Source organism: Chionomys nivalis, chromosome 1 (genome assembly GCF_950005125.1).
Source record: "Chionomys nivalis chromosome 1, mChiNiv1.1, whole genome shotgun sequence".
Classification (NCBI taxonomy): Eukaryota; Metazoa; Chordata; class Mammalia; order Rodentia; family Cricetidae; genus Chionomys; species Chionomys nivalis.
In genome coordinates, this window is record NC_080086.1 from 84,616,909 (window position 1) to 84,638,478 (window position 21,570).

The 21,570-nt window shown below is 38.7% G+C and overlaps 1 protein-coding gene across 2 annotated transcripts; it reads right to left on the minus strand.

Annotated features, from left to right (window-relative positions):
• Positions 1-19,862: 19,862 nt before the first annotated feature.
• Positions 19,863-20,444, minus strand: LOC130875226 (transforming protein RhoA-like). 2 transcript variants are annotated; one of them, XM_057770999.1, is made up of 2 exons: positions 20,289-20,444; positions 19,863-20,036 (listed from the first exon to the last, which is right to left on the minus strand). In XM_057770999.1, the coding sequence occupies exons 1-2, from the start codon at positions 20,442-20,444 to the stop codon at positions 19,863-19,865; spliced, it is 330 nt and encodes a 109-aa protein (XP_057626982.1). The 2 variants fall into 2 exon arrangements, with proteins under 2 accessions (XP_057626982.1, XP_057626975.1); XM_057770992.1 differs by having other exon boundaries at positions 19,863-20,444.
• Positions 20,445-21,570: the final 1,126 nt, after the last annotated feature.

The window sequence follows — 21,570 nt, forward strand, 5'->3', positions numbered from 1 at the left end:
AGAATAATACATCTATCTCTTAAAGTGAGGAATGTCTAAGAATTTGCAGCTATATTTTATAATTGTCTTTTAAAAATAACATTGACCATGTAAAATGTAAACCTTAGACTGTCAACCTCATTATCATCAAATTGCAGCAGTAGCACTATTACAAGTAAAATGATTAACAATGCTGTGTACATTTGGTAATCAGTGTGGCGGTTTCTCAGGAAACTGGAAGTCAACCTACCTCAGGACCCAGCAATTCCACTCTTGGGAATATACCCAAGAGATGCCCAATCATACTACAAAAGCATTTGTTCAAATATGTTCATAGCAGCACTATTTGTAATAGCCAGAACCTGGAAACAACCTAGGTGCCCCTCAACAGAAGAATGGATAAAGAATATGTGGCACATATACACATTAGAGTTCTACTCAGCAGTAAAAAACAATGACATCTTGAATTTTGCATGCAAATAGATGAAAATAGAAAACACTATCCTGCGTGAGGTAACCCAGACCCAAAAAGATGAATATGGTATGTACTCATTCATTCGTGGAGTCTAACCATAAACAGAGGACATTGAGTCTATAATGTGTGATCCTAGAGAAGCTAAATAAGAAGGTGAACCCAAAGAAAAACATATAGTTATCCTCCTGGATATTGGAAGTGGACAAGATTGCCAGACAGGGGTTGGGTGCATGGGATGGGGGTGGGATGGGAGAAGGGGAGAAGGGGAGAGAGAGGGAGAAGGGAAGGATGGGGAGAGCTTGAGAGAATGGGATGGTTGGGATGGAGGAAGGGTGGATGTGGGAGCAGGGAAGTATGTATCTTAATTAAGGAGCCATTTTAGGGTTGGCAAGAGATTTGACTCAGGAGGGGTTCCCAGGTGTTCAAGGAGATATCCCCAGCTTGTTCCTTGGGCAGCAGAGGAGAGAGTACCTGAACTGGCCTTATCCTATAGCCACACTGATGAATATCTTGCATATCACCATAGAACCTTCATCCGGCAATAGATGGAGATAGAGACAGAGACCCACATTGGAGCACTGGACTGAGCTCCCAAGGTCCAAATGAGGAGCAGAAGGAGGGAGAACATGAGCAAGGAAGTCAGGACCACTGAGTATGTGGGATTGATCTAATGGGAGATCACCAAGGCCAGTTGGACTGGAACTGATGGAACATGTGATCAAACTGGACTATCTGAATGTGGCTGACAGTGGAGGCTGACTGAGAAGCCAAGGACAATGGCGCTAGGTTTTGATTCTACTACATGGACAGGCTTTGTGGGAACCTGGTCTGTTTGGATGCTCACCTTCCTGGACCTGGGGGGAGCGGGGAGGAACTTGGACTTCCCATAGTGTAGGGAACCCTGACTGCTCCTTGGACTGGAGAGGGAGGGGGAGGGAGGGAAGGGAGGAAAATGGGAAGAGGTGGAAATTTTCTATTTAAAAAAAAATGCTGTGTACAGTATGGATCCGTGAATATGATTGTGGTTTCTCTGGAATTTAGTGTGGGAGTGTAGGTACCACTTTTCTTAAAGAAGTCACACTAACTTGAGTGGTTGAATTTCAGGATCTTCAATCCAGATGTAGTACATACCTATAGCTTCATTCAGTCATGAAGTGGATCTTCTGAGCAGTAAGATGCAATTTATTCTATTGTAGATAGTATAATAATCACTTTTTACCATAGATACAGAGTAATCAGATATCAGCAGGTATCTGTCATATTTTCAGATGGATCTACTCTCACTATCTGCTGCCTCCAGCTGTGAATGCTTGGCTGGTCACTCCCAGTAAGTAGGGTGCATACAGAAGGTTTCAACTGATGCCATGTTGGAAGTTACTGCTCTTCTATTTTATGGCTTGTTGTTTATATGTTCAAAAGTAGAAAGAAAATTGGTAAAGAAGTAAATCACGGTGGGATTTCATAACATAAAGAAGAAACCAGAGAGGAATTCCTTTACAGTAGTTCCAAATAAGGTAGTTATGATATCACGATGGATGACATTGAAAGAGGAACACTACCAGAGTAGAGCAGAAATGCTTCATACTTGGGAGCTTCCATCCTCAAAATAGTTCCTGATGAGATGATGGACAATACTAGGATCTGTGGGCAGAGAGACCGTCACGGACCCCAACACATTCTGCAGATTTTTTTCCCCAATTTGAGTCTGTGACTTTCCTTTAAAAATTTCCCTCTTCTCCTTGATGCATGAACATGAGTCTCAGTCATATGTTTAATACTATGTCCCTGTGTCATATGCTTTCTCATTAACTGTGTCCTCTCAGCATCTGGTTGTTTTGAGACACTTCTCTTCATTTTACCCATCTGTAGGACCAGAGTCTGAATCACAACTCTAAACTGCTTCCTTAAAAAATCTTTCACCTCATTTTCCGTTAACTGATCACAGCTTATCCAATGGTTATTTGCTTAGCCCCTTGTCCTATGGCCACTTTCCCCATCATTTTCCCACGGGGAGTTGGCCGTCGTATGTTTTCATTTATATTGTTGTTCAGAGTCGAGTCAATGGTCACCTGCTCTAAGTAATCCCTCCACTGTAAGAACCCACAGATCTTGACCTCATCTCTTGTCCAGTTGTCTGGCTCTGGAAGCAGTCAACCCACCTCCTTCTCTGTCGGCATTGAATGTGTAACTTGAGAGAGACCACAGTAAATCAAATCCATTTTGTTCCAAATCCAGGGTCACGAACTTCAAGTTCATGTTTACCACCAGTGGCAGGCCAGCTTTGTCTTCTCCTCTTTGGAGATGAGGGTTATCAAGAATGTAATATTTCTTCTCTGCTCATTTGCATAAAAACTACCTGTTCATCTTTTACTTACATCCAATCTCAGAACACAATCTAAGAAAACAAAATTAAGCAGATCAGACCTTCATTTATGTGTCACCCAAACTACGCTTCCTGTATTTTTCTTTCTGTGGGAGAAAGGTCTTTCCTTCTCATGTAACACTTTCTGTAAGATACACTCTAGAGATCATTTCCTAAATTCCTAAATAAGCTAATATTAGCTCACCCTGCATCTATTATCTTTCTTTCCCCCCTTTTTCAGTAATATTCATTTTCTTTTTTTCTTGATAGCCATTGATTTAATTATAACTTCTAAAGGGTTTGTCTTATTTATTTTTGCATTGTTTATTTTTATTTAGTTTTTATTTATTTTAATTGAGCTCTACATTTTTCTCTTCTCCTCTCCCTGCCTCTCCCCTCCCTTTCAGTCCTTTTCCAAGGTCCCCATGCTCCCAATTTACTCAGGAGATCTTGTCTTTTTCAACTTCCCATGTAGATTAGACATATGTATGTCTCTCTTAGGGTCCTCATTGTTGTCTAGGTTCTCTGGGATTGTGATTTGTGGGCTGGTTTTCTTTGCTTTATGTTTAAAAACCACTTATGAGTGAGTACATGTGATAATTGTCTTTCTGGGTCTGAATTACCTCACTCAAGATTATGTTTTCTAGCACCATCCATTTTCCTGCAAAATTCAAGATGTCATTATTCTTTTCTGCTCTGTAGTACTCCACTGTGTAGATATACCACATTTTCCTTATCCATTCTTCAGTCAAAGGGCATTTAGGTTGTTTCCAGTTTCTGGCTATGACAAATACTTCTGAAATATAACCCCAGTAGCACTGACTCTGAGAAAAACAATAAATGGGACCTCCTGAAACTGAAAAGCTTCTGTAAAGAGAAGAACACAGTCAACAAAACAAAATATCTGTTTTCTTACAGTATAATATTGAAATAAAACATGGTGTTGGAGATTGGACTTTAGAGTCTGACTGCCTGGCTGTATATCCTATATTCACTATTTGCTATTTTCAGATTGTATGAGTTCCTTTATTTATATGAGGCAATAAGATAATATGTCTTATGGTGCTGTTATAAAGATATATTATTCTTGAACAGTCTATGGGTAGCTGTGCTGCAATACTCAGTCATGGTAATATGCTGCCAATGCTGACACACAGCTTATTACATTTAGCCATCACTAACCACACTATTCCATCAACTTTCATTAGTTCAACTATTGTGCCAGTTGGAGTTGCAAAACCTGGGAATTGGAGAATAATGTTATAAATCAGAACAATGCATATGAACCTGGAAAGACTGACACACAGACACAGGATACATCACTTACAAGAGCAATTAACTTCTTATAATTCTGTTTGTGAAAGATGGAAAAACTTGTCAGTAATTAATTGATTTGTACATTCAAGGTAACAGAATACCAATGATTCAACCACCTTTCTTTTTTTTTCTAGATGTATAAACCTAGAAGTCATTGATCAGAAAATGAAACATATTATAAATTTTAAATGTAACCTGATGAGCTAGGATAACCACATTCCAAATGATGAGTAACATTTGCTTCGAATTATTAAACCTTTATTCATCTAATAGTTTGACCATTTAAAGGTAATTCTATCAAATAAAGTACTTTGGTTTCATTTTCTGTAAATAAAAACAATTCTATCATGTGGCCATTTTTTTATTTCAGAAATCAGCACGTTCTGTTTAATCAGTGCCTGTTCTTTCCAGAGTCAGTCTTTTTCACTTTCAGTTACTTAGTCTAAGTGTGACATTTTACAGAGAAAGATGCAGCCATTGCTGAGAAAGTCACCTTCTTAATATGTATTATTCAGTGCATGACATGCTCCAACCTTCTTCAGCTATATGAGTTGTTTAAGCTGCTGTCAGAGCTGACCTTTGGGATACTGAGCTGCAATGTCCACCAAACGATGCGTTAAAACTTAAGATAAATGTGCATAAGATCATTTCTGAAGCAATAAGTGAAGTTTTGTATACTTATTAGATTTTAGATAAAATAATAAATGTAAATATTTTGACAGGTTAAAAACTACCCCTCTCAAAACTCATCATTATAAACTTCTAGACATATATAATTGCTCACTATATTATATATGTATACAAAATTCCTGCATATAACATATATCCATATAACTGCTGGTATTCTAAAGGTCAGAATTGAGAAGCTCGTAAAAGCAATAAGAGATCCACCTTAACATTAGATCTACTTTGCATAATAAATAGTGGGTTCTCCCCTATGGCCTGTCTAATCACACATTTATGGCTGAACAATAGAGCAAGATATGAGTTTCATCTTATGAAATGTGACTTAAATCCATATAAAGCATAAGGTAGTTGATTACTCCGGTGATGCTGTTACTGTTGCAGCAACAGTAATACCCTGTCAGGGCCAGTCTTTATTGTCGTTCTAGGATTCACAGCTGGATAAAACTGGTGATTACCATTTCCTCCAGTGGCATGGATAGCACCCTCCAGCACTATAAGAGCTAGTCAGTTGGAATGAAACTTCTAGGTCAGTCTCAGCTTTCTATCTTCGTATTTGATGACCTAAGTTGAATACTGAAGGGTAACCAACAGTATTGGCAATAGCCTGTAGTATTGGGGGTTCTATGGGATCTCACTGAACGGCAATTCTAAAAGAAACAATGTTTTTCTCTCACCGGGCTTTTTATTTGTTAGTCTAGGAAGTTTAATAGGGACATTGTGAAACAGTCATAGGGAAGCTCCTTTTAACTCCTTATATACATTTCCATATCATTTTTTAAAAGATATTTAGCGTTGATTATCCTTTCCTATGTTCCTTTCTTTATTCTGTCTTCTAAAACCTAATCCCAATTTAACCTTTCCTGTTCATTTATTACTTTTTAAGCCTTTATAACAATTTCTAATGATTTATCGTACCACAGATTGATGCATTTCTCAGCACTCATCAGAGAAGCTTCTATTTGCTGTGGATGACTATAGTAGTTTGAACGTATTTGGTCCCATAAGCCCAAAGGGAGTGGCACTTTAGGAGCTATAGCTTTGTTAGAGTAGGTATAACCTTGTTGGAGAAAGTGTGTCACTGTGAGGATGGGCTTTGAGGTCTTCTATGCTCAGACTACTCCAACTGTTTCAGTTTAATTCCTGTTACCTGAGGGTTAAAATGTAGGACTCCTAGCTCTTCCAGTACCATGTCTGTTGCACACCACCATGTTGCACCATGATAATGTATTAAACTTTCAAAACGTAAGCCACTCCAATTAAATGTTTATCCTTCAAGGGTTGATGTAGTTTTGGTGTCTCTTCTCAGCAGTAGAAACTTTAACTAAGACAATAATGAGCAATACAGAAACCTACAACTGGTCAAGGTATAAAAGAAGAGACCAGTGAATTCTCAGGCCAAAAATGGGACATTTCTATCACATCCCTCCTCCCATGGCTCAAAGATAACTGCAGAGGAGGGGACAGAAAGAATGCAAGTGCAAGACAAGGTGGATGAGGATAAGAAAATGGTGTCTTCCAGGCACAGAAGGGAAACTGAACACAGAACTCACAGCAGTTATGATAGTATGTATACGACCTAACCAAGATCAAGTCAGACCAAATCCAAACATGAAGATCAAAGGAGGGCATGAAGTATCACACCTAAGGGAGCACTGTTATCATTGATGCATGGAGAGAAAGTTTTCTCAGAGTTTGGGCTCTGGTAAGTCAACTGTGCTCCAATAGAGGGACACACATCCTAGGATTTTAGGGCATCATAAACGGTCTGGATAAGTAGGAAAAAAAGAAAACAAATTTTGGTGGCTAGTGGAGCAGTTATCGAACAAGAAGCACTTTGGGCCGGGCAGTGGTGGCGCATGCCTTTAATCCCAGCACTTGGGAGGCAGAGGCAGGCGGATCTCTGTGAGTTCGAGACCAGCCTGGTCTACAAGAGCTAGTTCCAGGACAGGCTCCAAAACCACAGAGAAACCCTGTCTCAAAAAAACCAAAAAAAAAAAAAAAAAAAAAAAGAAGCACTTTGGAGGGGTTGAATATTATCAGAAAATATTGTATGTAATTCTCAAAAAACTAATAAAAAGTGAAAAATATTGTCTAGCTTCTCTAATAATGAGGGCCCTAAGATCTAATGGATCTAATCTGTATTGGAAGTAGAAAAAGACAAGATCCCCTGAGTAAATTGGGAGCATGGGAACTATGGGAAAGGGTAGAAGGGGAGGGGAGAGAAGGGAGGAAAACAGAGAAAAATGTATAGCTCAATAAAATCAATAAAAAGGTGAAAAAAGTAAAGAAGGTTTAAAAAGGGAAGAGCATATCAAGAATACCTTTGAATCAACAGAAAGGAAGTGATAACTCTGAGTAATACTTATACATTTAGTATAATCCAAATATACTGTGTACAGTATCATCATTGGATATGTGGTCCTGTGTTATATAAAGAAATAAAGTGAGCAAGCCATAGGGAGAGAGCAATAAGCAGCTTTCCTCCATGACCTCTGATTCATTTCTTACTTCCATGTTCCTGTGTTGAGTTCTCATTCTGGTTTTCTTCATGAGAGACTGCAAACTGTCAACGAAATAAAGCATTTCAACCCCAAGTTTCCTTTGGTGAGGGTTTTATCATGGCAAGAAAAGGACAAACTAGAACAAATAGTTTTATAATTTAATGAGATTACTTCTTCATTCCCCAAAGTAAAGAGTGAATTAGGAACAGCATTTACTTCTAATAATTTATCATCAATAATAGAAATAATAACAGAAATATTATTAATTCATTAAAGCAGTAGCAAAAATGCTTTGTTAAACTGGATTTAGAGCACATATCTTCAAGTAGATGATAATGATGATGGCACCCATGATTTATAATGATGCTTAGATCATCAGAAGTAGGAAAAAATCTAATAAATAGAGAAAGGAAGAAGAGTGACTCTATTATATTTAAATTATAAGTGTAAGCCTATTTATTGAGTGCTTCCCTGAAGTCCATCAAGCTAAGACTTTTAGTCTTACAAATATTGATATGAAAATATAGTTAAATGGGACTGAACATCTACCAAACATATTTAAAAAATTGATACATTTTAAAGGTAAAAATAACTACGTGGAGAATGTTTTTCTAAGTTACAAACTCATTTTACAGGGTTATAAAATAGTCACCTCATGTGTACTGGGTTACTTCTGTATACTTTTACTTGAAAAATTTTGTTAAATTGATATGAGAATCATAAAATACCCTAAATCTAATTTTTGCGTGTTTTTGCTAACATAATGCTTATTATATGCAGTTACGGATAGTATATGTCTCTTTCAAAATTCAAATTTTGGAAATTATCCTAAAGTAACATATTTTAGAGTGAGGTTTATGGGAGGTGATGAGACTTTGAGGGCACAGCCTCCCTACCTGATGTGAATGCTTCTGTAAGGAGACCTTAGGACAGGTCTTGTCACTGGGCAGTGGAGCTATTGCTGGGATGTGCAAGGTCCTGGCTTCGATTCCCATGTCAGAATGTTTTTAAAAATAGGTCCTTCCTCTACTCTTTCTGCTCCTGGTCCTTTTATCTGGAATTATGTCTTTTGCCTACAACGCAGGCAGCCGTCTGGTTACTGTGTATACCAAAAACGGTGTTGGAGACGATACCTGTTACTTTGCAGCAGTTCTACCAGACTGGTGCTAATCACATCTCTCTCCAGTTGAGAACCAGCCTTCATTTAGCTGCTATCACGAGCTAAATGGCCTAATCCCAGAGTAAATGGTGACTTTTATTTGTGTTGTACTGTATTTAACATTGATAGTATTTCTATCTAGCCCAAGATGGCCTAGAAGTTCAGATGATTGTGCTCCAGCCAAGGGTATCACAGGAAACCATTGTGACCAGAAAGATAATAGTTTATTTCTCCAACCAGCCATCTAGACACTATGACATGTATTTAAAGAATCACCCATCTCTAAGTCCCTAACTATTGTTGCAATCTTACAAGGCCCTCTGTAGAAATGTCTTTTGTGAGTTTTCTGCTGCTTTCCACCAAGTGATAGATTCCAGAACTAATGCTTCCTAGCAAATTTCCCACAGTAACCTTGATATCTCATACTAGTTCATTTATAAATTTTCTTCTTATATGGAAGGATGATAATGACCATGTATCTATCTATCAGGGAATGATCAGAAAATGTACAGCTTCTACTTGTGTACAGTGTCTTGACAACCTCTGTAAAAACCACATTTCTGAACAAGGCCATGTTCTGAGATACTGAGTGCTAGAATTTCAACACAGTTCACTCCATAATACTCACCCTGTGTTACTGATCTTCATATTAACACATTTGTTATCTCTCATGGTTCCTGCAGTCAGGAACTTGAAAGTGATCTGGGCATACAGAGATCTCTGTACCCTAAAATTGAGATCTCTGGAGTTAGCAATTTCATGTCAGTCAGGGATGCAGGCATTTAAGGACTTGAATGGGTTAAGAGACCCTCTCTGAGAAGACTCAGTTACATGGATGCTGGCAGGAAGTCTCAGGTTTCCCCTCTGACCACAAGTTTGCTTCAGTATCCTAAGGACGTGGTGAACCTCTCCTGTTTTTAGGCTGACTTGGATGCTATACGTTCTCAGCAAAGGCATACTGGTCCATATATTTTTATTCATGTGCTTTTATTGGGGAAACAGGGCCAAAAACTTCCCATTCACCATCTTATCACTAGTGTCATTTTTATAATCTGTCTAATTATAAAATTCTTTAAAGTAGCAACTCTGCTGAACAAATTTTTGAGGAGGTTTGGCCTTGGGGATGTTCCTAAAAGACTCTAGAAAAAGCTATTTTCTGTGTTTCAGAACATTTCATTCAAATGAAACAGTTAAAGCTGTTCATGAAATATGAGTTCATTTAGTACTGGGCAATGCTTCCAATGTAGCTTAGCTTAGGGTCCGCACTGAAACATTCTACCTGATGAGTCTCAGGAACAAGGGTAGAAAACTGTAGGTAATATTTATGTTTTCACCTTATAAAGTAAAATGTATCAATAATATGGTATGGGAGAATAGTCTGTAATCTGTCAATCATGTTATAAATAGATGCTGATTGGCCAGGCAGGAAATATAGGTGGGAAAACCAGACAGGAAGTAGAAATGATGTAATGAGAGCAGGAGAATTCTGGGAAGGAGGAAGTTGATTCCTCGCATTCCTGCCCAGATCACCGAAGCAGCAGGATGTGATCTGCCCCACTGGAAAAAGGTACTGAGCCACATGGCTAACATAGATCAGAAAAATGGATTAATTAAGATGTGAGAGTTAGCCAGTAAGAGGGTAGAGCTAATGGGCCAATCAGCTTTATAACATAGAAATCTATGTGTGATTTTCTTTGGGACTAAACAGTTGTGGGGTACTGGGTGGGACAAAACCCCCAACAAACAAGCAAGCCATCCCCCTCATTTTATAATAATATTAATAAATTAATCTGGGTCTATGTTTGAATGAATAGCATCTGAAAGTGTACAACTTCCACTTACAGCATGTAGTTTAACATTCATGTTAAAAGTCACCCTTAGGAGCGAAGCTATTTCTTCATGACCTTGGATCTTAGAGAGGTTAACACTTCAGCTGAAAGGAAGCAGTACTGATTAGTTCGCCACTGAAAATAGAAGTTATTTTATTTGAGATCTTCTCTTGGGAAATTAAAAACAAACCAACAAACATACAAACACAAATGTCTAACTTTCCTATTTATCTTTTTTTAATTGCCATAGACAAGACTTGGTCCATTGTTGAGCTGACATTTTAAAACTTGGGATATTATAGATATTATAAAAAGCTATAATACAAATGCAAATGTATAATGTAAAGTGACAGATGATTATGGCTTGCAGTTTGTTGGTAAAATGCAAATATAGACTATGGTATACTCATAGCTATATTTCAAGAGTAATTGAAGAAAAGTAAAGAAAATAATAAAATAAAAACAGAAAAAAAGAAGAGAAATTCAAAAAAAAAACAAGAAGAGACAATGGGGAAAATGAGTGAAAAGAAACCAATAGAGAAACTGAAAGTATGAAGAAGACAGGACAAATGAAGTCAGGATAGTGTGAAGATTCAGCCACAAGAGAAACAACAAAAACTACAGAGGACTGCAGAGCACCAGACACAGTGTGTTACAAAGAACACAGCATAGGCATGACAGGAATAAATAGTAGACTATTCGCCACTATTCTGGGTGTGGCTTCATTTACTCCTTGAACATAAACAGGAACAAGCACTAAAATCTACGTGGAACTGATTTGTATTGTTAAATAGCAAAATACTGGGATGTGGTGCACACCTTTAATCCCAACAATTAGGAGGCAGAGGAAGGTGGATCCCTGAGTTCAAGGCCAGCCTGGTCTACAGAGTAGGTTCCAGGACAGCCAGGGATACACACAGAGAAAATTTCCCTCAAAAAACTGAAAAATTGAAAAAGGAAACAGAACCTTTTTCCTATTCAGATATTTCTATACCAATTCTAGATAAAATGTGGATTAATAATTTGGACAACAAACAGGATAAACAGATACAGAAATAATTATTGATACATTGGAAAATAGATGGGTTTATCATTTATTTCTTCAAACATTTTGCATTCATAAGCAGGCAAAGTGAATCAAATGTCATAACTTTCAGAAAGATAATAGACTGTTGTCTTGCCCCACACGGTAAGTAAGGTCGTGTGTTTAATGTAAATCTGAACTCTGTTCCAAACAAACCCACACTGACACATTTGCATCATACATGTCTTGTTAATGCAGCTTTGGAAAATGTGTCCAATAAGCTGCATCTACACACATTTTTCCCACATGCAGAGTTGAAATAAAATGCAAGAAATAGTAATTATATAAGCGAAACCAATTTTCTCACAAAAAGAGTTCACAAACTCTGTGTACCCAGTAGAGAGCCAGAACTGGCTGCGTTGGCAAGAGAAAGAAGGGTCTGTGCTGATGAAATAAACCACATTACTTAGCGCTGTTTAGTTTATGCTGTAAATGTGGGCAGATAATGTGGGTTAGAAACATTATGGCCTCCACAGGCATATGGTAATTATATCCACATTAAAGCCCTCCTGTTAATCGCACACATACACGTTTGCAGCTGATGGGGTACATCTCTCACACAGGGCTCATCAACATTTCTTTCTCTGTGTGTCTCCTACCTAGGGAGCTGGTGTAGATTCTCTCAAATGACGCCTTCCTCCTGCAGCTCACCATATAGAAGATTATAATGTAAACACAAAGCTAGAAGAAAAGTGCAGCATTTCAGAGAGAAGCTGCTCTGGGAAGCTATTGTTCTCTCTGACACTAGTCTGAAGTGGGCTATCTGAGGACTGGCTTGTCATGGCCAGTCCGTGACACAAAGAGCCACAGTCACAGAGAGGTATCAGCCAAAATTCAAACACAGCAGAGAGTGGGCCACAATCACTCTATAAGCCATCTTGAGTTTCTTCTGTATGCTACACTCTGAACTGTTTTAAATATACTCTTTAAAATTTTTCCCATAATTGTATATGATATATATATATGTAATTATTTATATTTGCAGACAAAATATAAAGGAGGAAAGCATCAGAGGAATAACTTGGTTTGAAGAACCAAGATTCAAATATTGGACAATTGAGAAGTTATGTTTCTCCACTAGAATCTCAGCCATATTCAAAGGCATACAATTAAAAAAATAATAATTATGCCCCGTATCACCCAACACACACCCTACTATAGAAGGCAAAGTAAAATTCCACTTCAAAACTACAAAGCTCCCATGTAGATGAAACTAAATCCTCCTCATGCATCCCATGTAGATGAAACTAATCTCCTCCTCGCCACGTCTGAAGTCCTGGGTAAGCCCATTGCACGCGTGCTCTGTAACTCTGTTTGCATTTGGCGTCCTTGTTTGCCCATGCCCCGAGTGAGTACATGGCAGCCTGATGGGATGGCTGGCAATACTCCCACAATGCTGCCCGAGAGGACGATATCTTAATATGCTGTTTATAATACAAATAATTCTGAGCTTCACATGCTCTCACCAGTGTTTTAGGCTTTTCCTGCCTCAAGAATTATCTGAAATCACATTTGGTGTGCTTAGTTTGATGTTTGCCTTGATCCCTGTGGGGCTTAAAGAGATTAAGACCTTGTGATAGCCAGATTGTTGGCATTTAATGCTCCATTACTCAGCTTTCCGCAGGACTCAGAGTCAGTTGGCAGCACAGTTCCCAGGAAGCAAGCTCAGTCCTGATGCTCTCCAGCAGGGTGTGTGTCAGGGTGACCTCAAAATAGGAAACATGTGCTTTCCAGGAAAGGTGATGTGGAAATGTCCATACGTTAAACATGCCTTAGTGTTTTCTTTTGCCTTTGGAGAATTAAAGGCCAGATGATTGTGCTGAGCACTGCTGTGCACCCTGCTCAGTCCATGTGCTGGGAATACATTTTCTGGCATGGCTGGGAGACAAATCTTTTCCATTTCTGCATGCCACAGGGCTAGAAGCCGTGACTCCCTTTATTCTGGAGTAATACTTTAGGAATGTTTGTTTAGTAGACTTGGACCACTGTGATGTCGCATTCTAGAGTACAGGGCAGGTTTAATTATTCCCCAAACGAGAGAAAGTGTCTAGCTTTGAATTAAGATAGGCACATTATAAAATCTGGGGTTCTTGAATCCCTGCATTCTTCTTTAAGGTACATCTGCTGGAATAAAAGCACTTCTCATAGGATCTAGTACTCGGGAGTAGGTGAAAAACTGCAGGAGCTGCTATGAGTACCAAAATGTCTTTATTGTCTAACCAAGGAATTCTGGGTCTTCTGGTAGAATTCTATTTCACAGGCTACCTGGAAAATAGGGCAAAACCTTACACTTCCATGTACTTAACAAAGCTTTTAGTACTTATTGTTTTTTTTTTTACTTATTTATTTATTTTTATTCTTTTTTAATTAAAATTTCCACCTGCTCCCCATTTCCCATTTCCCTCCCCTCCTCCCAAATATTGCCCTCCCCCCACTTCCCTCCCCCTATCCCCACTCCTCTTCTCCTCCCCCCACTCCATTCCCCCTCCCTCTCGATACTGAAGAGCAGTCCAAATTCCCTGCCCTGCGGGAAGACCAAGGTCCTTCTATCTACGTCCAGAAAGGTGAGCGTCCAAACAGGCTAAGCTCCCACAAAGCCAGTTCATGTATTAGGATCGAAACCTAGTGCCATTGTCCTTGGCTTCTCATCAGTCTTCATTGACCGCCATGCTCAGAGAGTCCGGAATCAACCCATGCTTATTCAGTCCCAGACCAGCTGGCCTTGGTGGGCTCCCAATAAATCAGTTCCACTGTCACAGTGGGTGGGTGCATCCCTCGTGGTTCTGATTTTTTGCTCATGTTCTCCCTCCTTCTGCTCCTCATTTGGACCTTAAGATCTCAGACCGTTGCTCCAAATTGAGACTCTGTCTCTACCTCGATCCATCGCCAGATGAAGGTTCTAAGGTGATATGCAAGATATTCATCAGTATAGGATAGGGTCATTTCAGGTTCCCTCTCCTTAGTTGCCCAAGGTACCAGCTGGGGACATATTCCTGGACACCTGCGAACCCCTCAAGAGTCAAGTCTCTTGCCAACCTTAAGATGGCTCCCTTAGATAGGATATATACTTCGCTGCTCCCGTATCCATCCTTCCTATATCCCAACCATCCCAATCCTCCGAGCTCTTCCCATCCTCCCCTTCTCATATTTCTCATCCCATTTCCCCTTTGCCCCATGCCACCTCACCCGCAAGTTCCCAGTTTTTGCCCTGGAATCTTGTCTACTTCCCCCTCTCCATGCGGATGACTATATGCCCTTCAATGGAGGAATGGATGAAGAAAGTGTGGAATATATACATATTAGAGTACTACTCAGCAGTAAAAAACAATGACTTCTCGAATTTTGCGTGCAAATGGATGGAAATAGAAAACACTATCCTGAGTGAGGTATCCCAGACTCAAAAAGAGGAACATGGGATGTACTCACTCATAATCGGTTTCTAGCCATAAAATAAAAGACATTAAGCATATAATGTGTGATCCTATAGAAGCTAAATAAGAAAGTGAACCCAAAGAAAATCATATAGTACTTATTGTTTTACAAAGTGCCTGTACATGTTTATGTATATGGTTTCATTTATCTGTGAGTTTATCTATATAGAGAGAATATACCTATAATATTTGCAAACATGTTTTCAGAATAATCTTTATATTTTGTTTCAATAGGATGATCATTCTGTCTTGAAAAGAGTGCCTCACTTTGCAGGAGCTTGTTATGAAGATATAATTCAGAACTACTTTAGTTTTCGGTATAATTTTACTTATCTTCAGAGGTACACTTATTGCCAATAACAATAACAATAATTTTTGAATGTGTAATCCTCAATTCATTTATAAAATATGCATATATGCCACTATACAATATGCTTAATATTGTAAAACATATAAAACAATGAACCTAAAAAGTATTTAAAGTTGAATACTAAAGTCTTAATTTGATAAAAATAGTGAATTCAAATAGACATGATAATTTCAGATTTCAGTTTTGTATCTCATCACCTTTCCTATCTTGTGATGGCATTGACAAACAACAATCATAGAAACAATAGGCAGCATTACCATCTTCTATGTTGGTTGCTTTTGTTTGCATTACTAATTTACTGTTAGCCTGTGATTTCCTTAGAGAGATTTTTAATGCATTTATCTATCTGAGGAGGTATAGTGATCAGAATTGGACAACAATCCATCTTTCAGATAGGTATGATGTTTAGAAGCAAATGAAGATGCCACAGTCCCTCCAGTTCATAAAAGGTCATGTGATAAACCCAGTGTGACATCTAACAAATGGACTCATGACTTTTTAAGGAAACTAATGTCAGTTGTTGTCCAGAAGCTTATGAGAATTCTTTACAGCTCAGAATGATGCTTTGATAGTAATTGTACTGCCTCTGTCTTGCCATCCCAGTCAATTTTTGTTTTGAAGTTTGTGCTTGTTCTAAAGATCTGTATTGTAAAAAAGAATTATGTTTTTAAATTATTAATTTAATTAATAATTATTTAATTATTATCATGTATAGGATTTGGAAGTATTTGAGCCATGTACAGGTCCTTATCACTTACAAGAAGCAATCTGACCGGAATTTGCATTAGCTGTTGAGTGACTAGAAAGCCACATGGAAGCTCCCTCTAAAATTATGGAAGTCACATGTCTTATAGCTGTGAGCCAGTGAAGGGCATTCATACACCATTGCATTTTGCTGAAACAGACTACTTATTTATAAATAAAGCTTACAAATAAAGTGTAGTAGGATGCCACTAGTTAGTTCCCGGTGCTCAGTCCCGAAATAATCACACAAAAAGCATATTATCTGAAATACTCTTTGGCCAATAACTTAAGCGTATTTCTGGCTAACTCTTGTATACTAAACTAGCCCATCTCCATTAATCTCAGTATCCCGCTACGAGGCTGTAACTTGCCAAGTAAAGTTGTGGCATCTGTTTCCATCTGGGCAACATGTCTTCTTCTGAGTCTGCCTTCTTTCTCCCAGCATTCAGTTTAGTTTTCCCTGCCTACCTCTGTTATACTGGCCAAAACAGATTCTTTTAAAACCAATGATATCAGCATACAGAGGGGAATCCCATGTCAATAAATTGTCTGGGAATCTGAACTATGGTAGCCATCTATGTGCAAAATGCACCACAAGTAAATTAGACCTCATTGTGTACCTGGGCAGTGAGCTTGTTGCACAATGTATGATGAGACACTATCACAGCAGGAAACAGATAATTCATGATTTCTGAGATGCCTTGTGATTCAGGCTTTGCCCCAGAAAGTCTGAGTATATCAAGTGTTCCTCTGAGTTGCATCGTAGCCTGCAGGAACTTAGTAGTCACTGAGCAGGACTGAACAACATTTCCCAGGATACTGAAGTTCCAGACTGTATCACCAGGAGGACAATAAGTCACTGTTGTATTTTATCAGTTGTGAACAATGATTAATTTGAGAAAGGCAAATTTCTGTATGGTCTATACCACACTTTCTTTGATCCCTATTTATTGTCTTCAGAGTGTTGACCAACAAATACTCTATGTCAAGACCAGGGCAAGCATCTCTTTCATGGTGGGTAGAGAGAATTAATACATGCAATAGAGATGATACTTTAGATATTGAAAAGAAGTATGTGGGCAGTGGTGGCACATGCCTTTAATCCAATCACTCCGGAGGCAGAGGCAGGCAGGTCTCTGTGAGTTCGAGGCCAGCCTGGTCTACAAGAACTAGTTCCAGGACAGACTCCAAAGCTACAGAGAAACCTTGTCTCAAAAAACAGAAGAAAAAAAAAAAAGAATTGATTTGGTAAAGAGACAAATGGCCAAATATTCATAATGGAGTCTTATTACGTTTTATCCTCTTCAAAGATTCAGAAAATACAGAGTGCAGACCTTTGGATAACTTTAATTGCTTTGAAGATGCTGAGTCTCATACCCTCCCGAACCAGTAGCAAGGATAACATTTATCTTCAAGAAAACCTGACTACTATTAAAATAATGTTAGAAATAATGGAAATGCAAAATCAACCTATGGAAAACAGGAATTTGATGTGAAGTATGTTAGGGAAATATAACTTTTGAGTATATTTTTTCCCTTTCAAAATGAGTAAATAGTCACATTGTACAGAGGGTTATGTCCAGGGAATGGCCTTCCAACCAAGGCTTCCTGAGGTCTCGGGCATTTAATCCTCTTAGTTGTCCTTTATTGAACATCGTCATAGAGAAAATGTTTTATAAACCATCTAAATACTTTTAAAAATTAGACAGGTTTATTTAAAAATAAAATGAATGTGTCATTATTGCAGTCATGTCTCAGTGTTTGTTGCTAGCAATGTGATCTAATGCTGTTGCCAGATTGTAGTTATGCTATATTTATTATACATGTTTACTTACATTTACATATTTGTGGTATTTGAAAAGTTGGTGGTGGTCCCCATGATACACAACAAATGTATTCCCAGAGAATAAAGTTTATTTATCAGGATAGGATTGTTGTGTACCTCATCTGAAAATATCTGGTGTTTGCACTGAAATGACAAGAACAGGGAAACCCTGGACTTCATTATTTCTTCTTTGTTCAATTTGCAAACTGAACATTCTTGCCTGAGTTCTTTCTCTTTGCCCATATCTTTTCCCACTCTGTTGAAAGAAATCTGGTTTCAGTCTTCTCTGTGGAAGGCTCTTGAGCTAAGTCTACAAGAGCATTGGGTAGACATTTCATTCTTATTACAAGTTACATAAGTCACTTTGTGATGTTTTAAAACATAATATGCTGGGTAACCCCAAAGCCAAAGACATAAAATATATATTCAGTTGCATCTGTCTCCTGAAAATGACATAATTTTATTCTTATCTTCTTTAAATCTCAATAAAGCTCCATTGAGTATACATACATTTACTTTATCTACTCATCTTATTGGCAATCTAGCCTGATCCCTTTGCTTGGATGTTATGAACAAACATGAACGTGCAAGTATTTCAGTATTATGTTGCCTTCATCACTCATATGTAGAAAGAAGAGTCTGCCTCCCACCAGCTGCTCCCAAACTGCACATGCAGAAACCCACAAGCTTCCAGCAGATCCTCTTCTCTCCTTGTCCTACATGACCATAGCAGTGCAGGAATTTGAGATGCCACCGCTGCATCCAGTGTTTTAATGGAGTCACCAGGCTCATATGGTAAGCCCTACCCACTGGACCATCCCAAATTGAATCTAGTGAGCATTGTGTGCTGATGCTATATTCTGCTACTAAGTGTTAGCAAATCTAAGATTCCTTCTTTTTTTTTTTTGTAAAGTCATTGAGATCTCTTCAGTATCGGATTATGTCATCTGAACTTCATGATAACACGACTCATTTCTCTCCTATTACTTTTCTTCACTTTTCCTTTTGCCTATTGCCCTAAACACTAACATTATGATGAATAAGAATGGAGGACATGGAAAACCTTGTTTAACTTCCTATTTCAATGAGAATGCATTGAGTGTAATGTTGGCTATACAGCTTCCACCCCCCCCATATACACACAAACTTGCATACATACACTTAAGAAACTGTATTTATTCTTTTAGTTGGAAAAATTAACTCATACAGAAAAAAATTTCAGTCATCTTGGAGACAAAGACCACCTTTACACCCCATGCCATTCATAAGAACAGTGCCCCTGGGAAGCACTGTGACTTAGATCCAGACCCTGCAGACCAGATGAGAAGGGCTACGCCTCTTTCAAGGGCTTATTGCCTTACGATATGAAACCTGATTCCTATTTACTTAGCCAAGTTCTGGAAAGATATACTCGTTGTGAAGGGCTTAAAGGAGGAGAATGGCTATACTGTATCAGAGAAAGGGAAAATGGAAATTTAAAAATTAATTTTTCATTTGACTTTATTTCGAAATTTTTTCTTTCAACCACTTGCTGAGGAAATGACAAATATTGGTATTAGGGAATCCAATTATACCAAAAATGCTATATCTAGTCTGGTGTAGATGTTCTTATTCCTGGTAACATCCATTAACGTGCACTAACTGCATAACAACTATAAAGTAACTAGCAAGAAATCACAGATCGCCTACTCTACCACAGCTGCATGGAGAAACATTTCATCAAAAATAAAGATGGCAATCAAAGTTGTTATAGAGTAAAGTCTGGTGACTCAGAATTCTTTGCAGCAGACAGATGATAGGTTGGCCATGTCAGAAAGTACTTACAGTCTAATAATAAAGCTACCATTTCTTTTTCTAGAAATGATAAATTCTTCACCTAGTGCTTGATGTTTCGGGTCTGTTAGAGTCAGGATCCTGGGAGGTCAGACAGATTGGACAGCATTAGTAATCATGGTTGCCTTCTAATCACTGGTAGCAAGATGACTTATGATTTTTAGTCTCGGACATATACATAAAGAGATGGTTAGCAACTACACAGTAAGATTATGAAATAGCTCTTGAAAATTAACTGCACCAGGGCTGTGCTTGCACTTAAGGCTTCACAAGATGAAGCACCCAGGCTTTTTCTTCCCGCGATTCGTTTGCAGAGCAGCCCTTGTGGCCATTTCAAATACCATCCTCACTCCATCTTTGGTCTTTGCAGAACACTCCACGTACCCAAAAGCACCAATGCTGTTCGCCAAATCTCTGCCTTGTTCAAGTTTTACCGGCTCCTGCTTCCTCTTGGCTAACTCTAGTCTTATGTGCCTGTCATTCCTAAGATCCTTCTTGCTCCCAACTAAGATGATTGGCACGTTGGGACAGAAATGCTTGATTTCTGGAGTCCATTTCTGTGGGATGTTCCCAAAGCTATCAGGGTTGCCAATGGAGAAACACAACAGGAGGACATCAGTGTCCGGATAGGAGAGGGGTCTCAGGCGATCATAGTCTTCTTGTCCAGCTGTGTCCCACAGGGCCAACTCCACCTGTTTCCCATCCACTTCGATATCAGCCACATAGTTCTCAAATACTGTGGGAACGTAAACCTCAGGAAATTGGTCCTTGCTGAAGACGATGAGCAAGCATGTCTTTCCACAAGCTCCATCTCCCACGATCACCAATTTCTTCCTGATGGACGCCATTGCTTAGGTAGCTTCTGCTGCTGTACCAGGCACCTGGGATTTCTCGGAGCTTTGGCTGGCAGACCACATGCAGGCAGGCTGATTATTGTGGAGGAGGATGCCCATCCAGAGTCACCACCTCTGCGGCGCAGCTCAGCAGGAGGTGGCAGACTCTGGAGTTTACCAACTGAAGAAGGTGTTAGAAGGCGGGTGGTAGAGGGAGGGGGCCGCGCATGCGTATGAGTGCCCAGATCGGCTCGCGCCTGCCAGCCCCACACAGCCTCATATTTTGACAGTTCAACAGGATTGCTTCAGACAGATCTGCTGGTCAGAAAGCAAGGTACTGTAGCCATCATCACACCCAAGTGGGACATGATGGGAATTCTCAATATATAGTCTTGTTGTTAATGGTTTCTTCGAGATATTCTCCGTGTAAAGGATACTGAATTTTCCCAAAGGCTTTCCATTGAGTTGATTGTATGATTTACTTAAATTTAAATCCATTTAAATGTGTCACCCGACTTATTGATTTGCATACATTTAGCCATCCTTGTATCCTTGGAATGAAAGCTTCTTGGCTCACAGTTTGTGAGAATTCTTTTTAGTCTGCCCTTGAATTCAATTTGCAAGCATTTTATTGAGGGTTTTGTATCTGTGTCCATCAAGGAAATTCATGGATGGGTTTCTTTGTTATGTCCTTAACTTGGTTTTGATATGAATGTATTATTGGTTTCATAAATTGAGTTTAATAGCGTTCTTTTCCTTTCTATTTTATGAAACAATTGGGGAGATCTGGAATTGACACTGTTAATGGTTTGGAAGAATCCAGCAGGGAATCCCTCTTGTCCTGGGCTTTTCTTTGTTGGAAGGATCATCATTACTACTGTAATTATGTTCCTTGTTGTGCTTCTCTTTAACTTGCTCATGCCTTAATTTTGGTAGGTTATTTGTACATAGAAAATTATCTGTTTATTTGAAATTTTCCATTAAAAACCTAAGTCACTGAATGATCCCCAGTGACTCTCCAAATTTAATTGGAATCCACTGTTATATACCCATTTATATCTCTAGTTTTATTAATTCCATTTTCTCTTTATTTTGGTTAATTTTCTTAATATTTTGTCAACCTTGTTTATCTTTTCAAAGA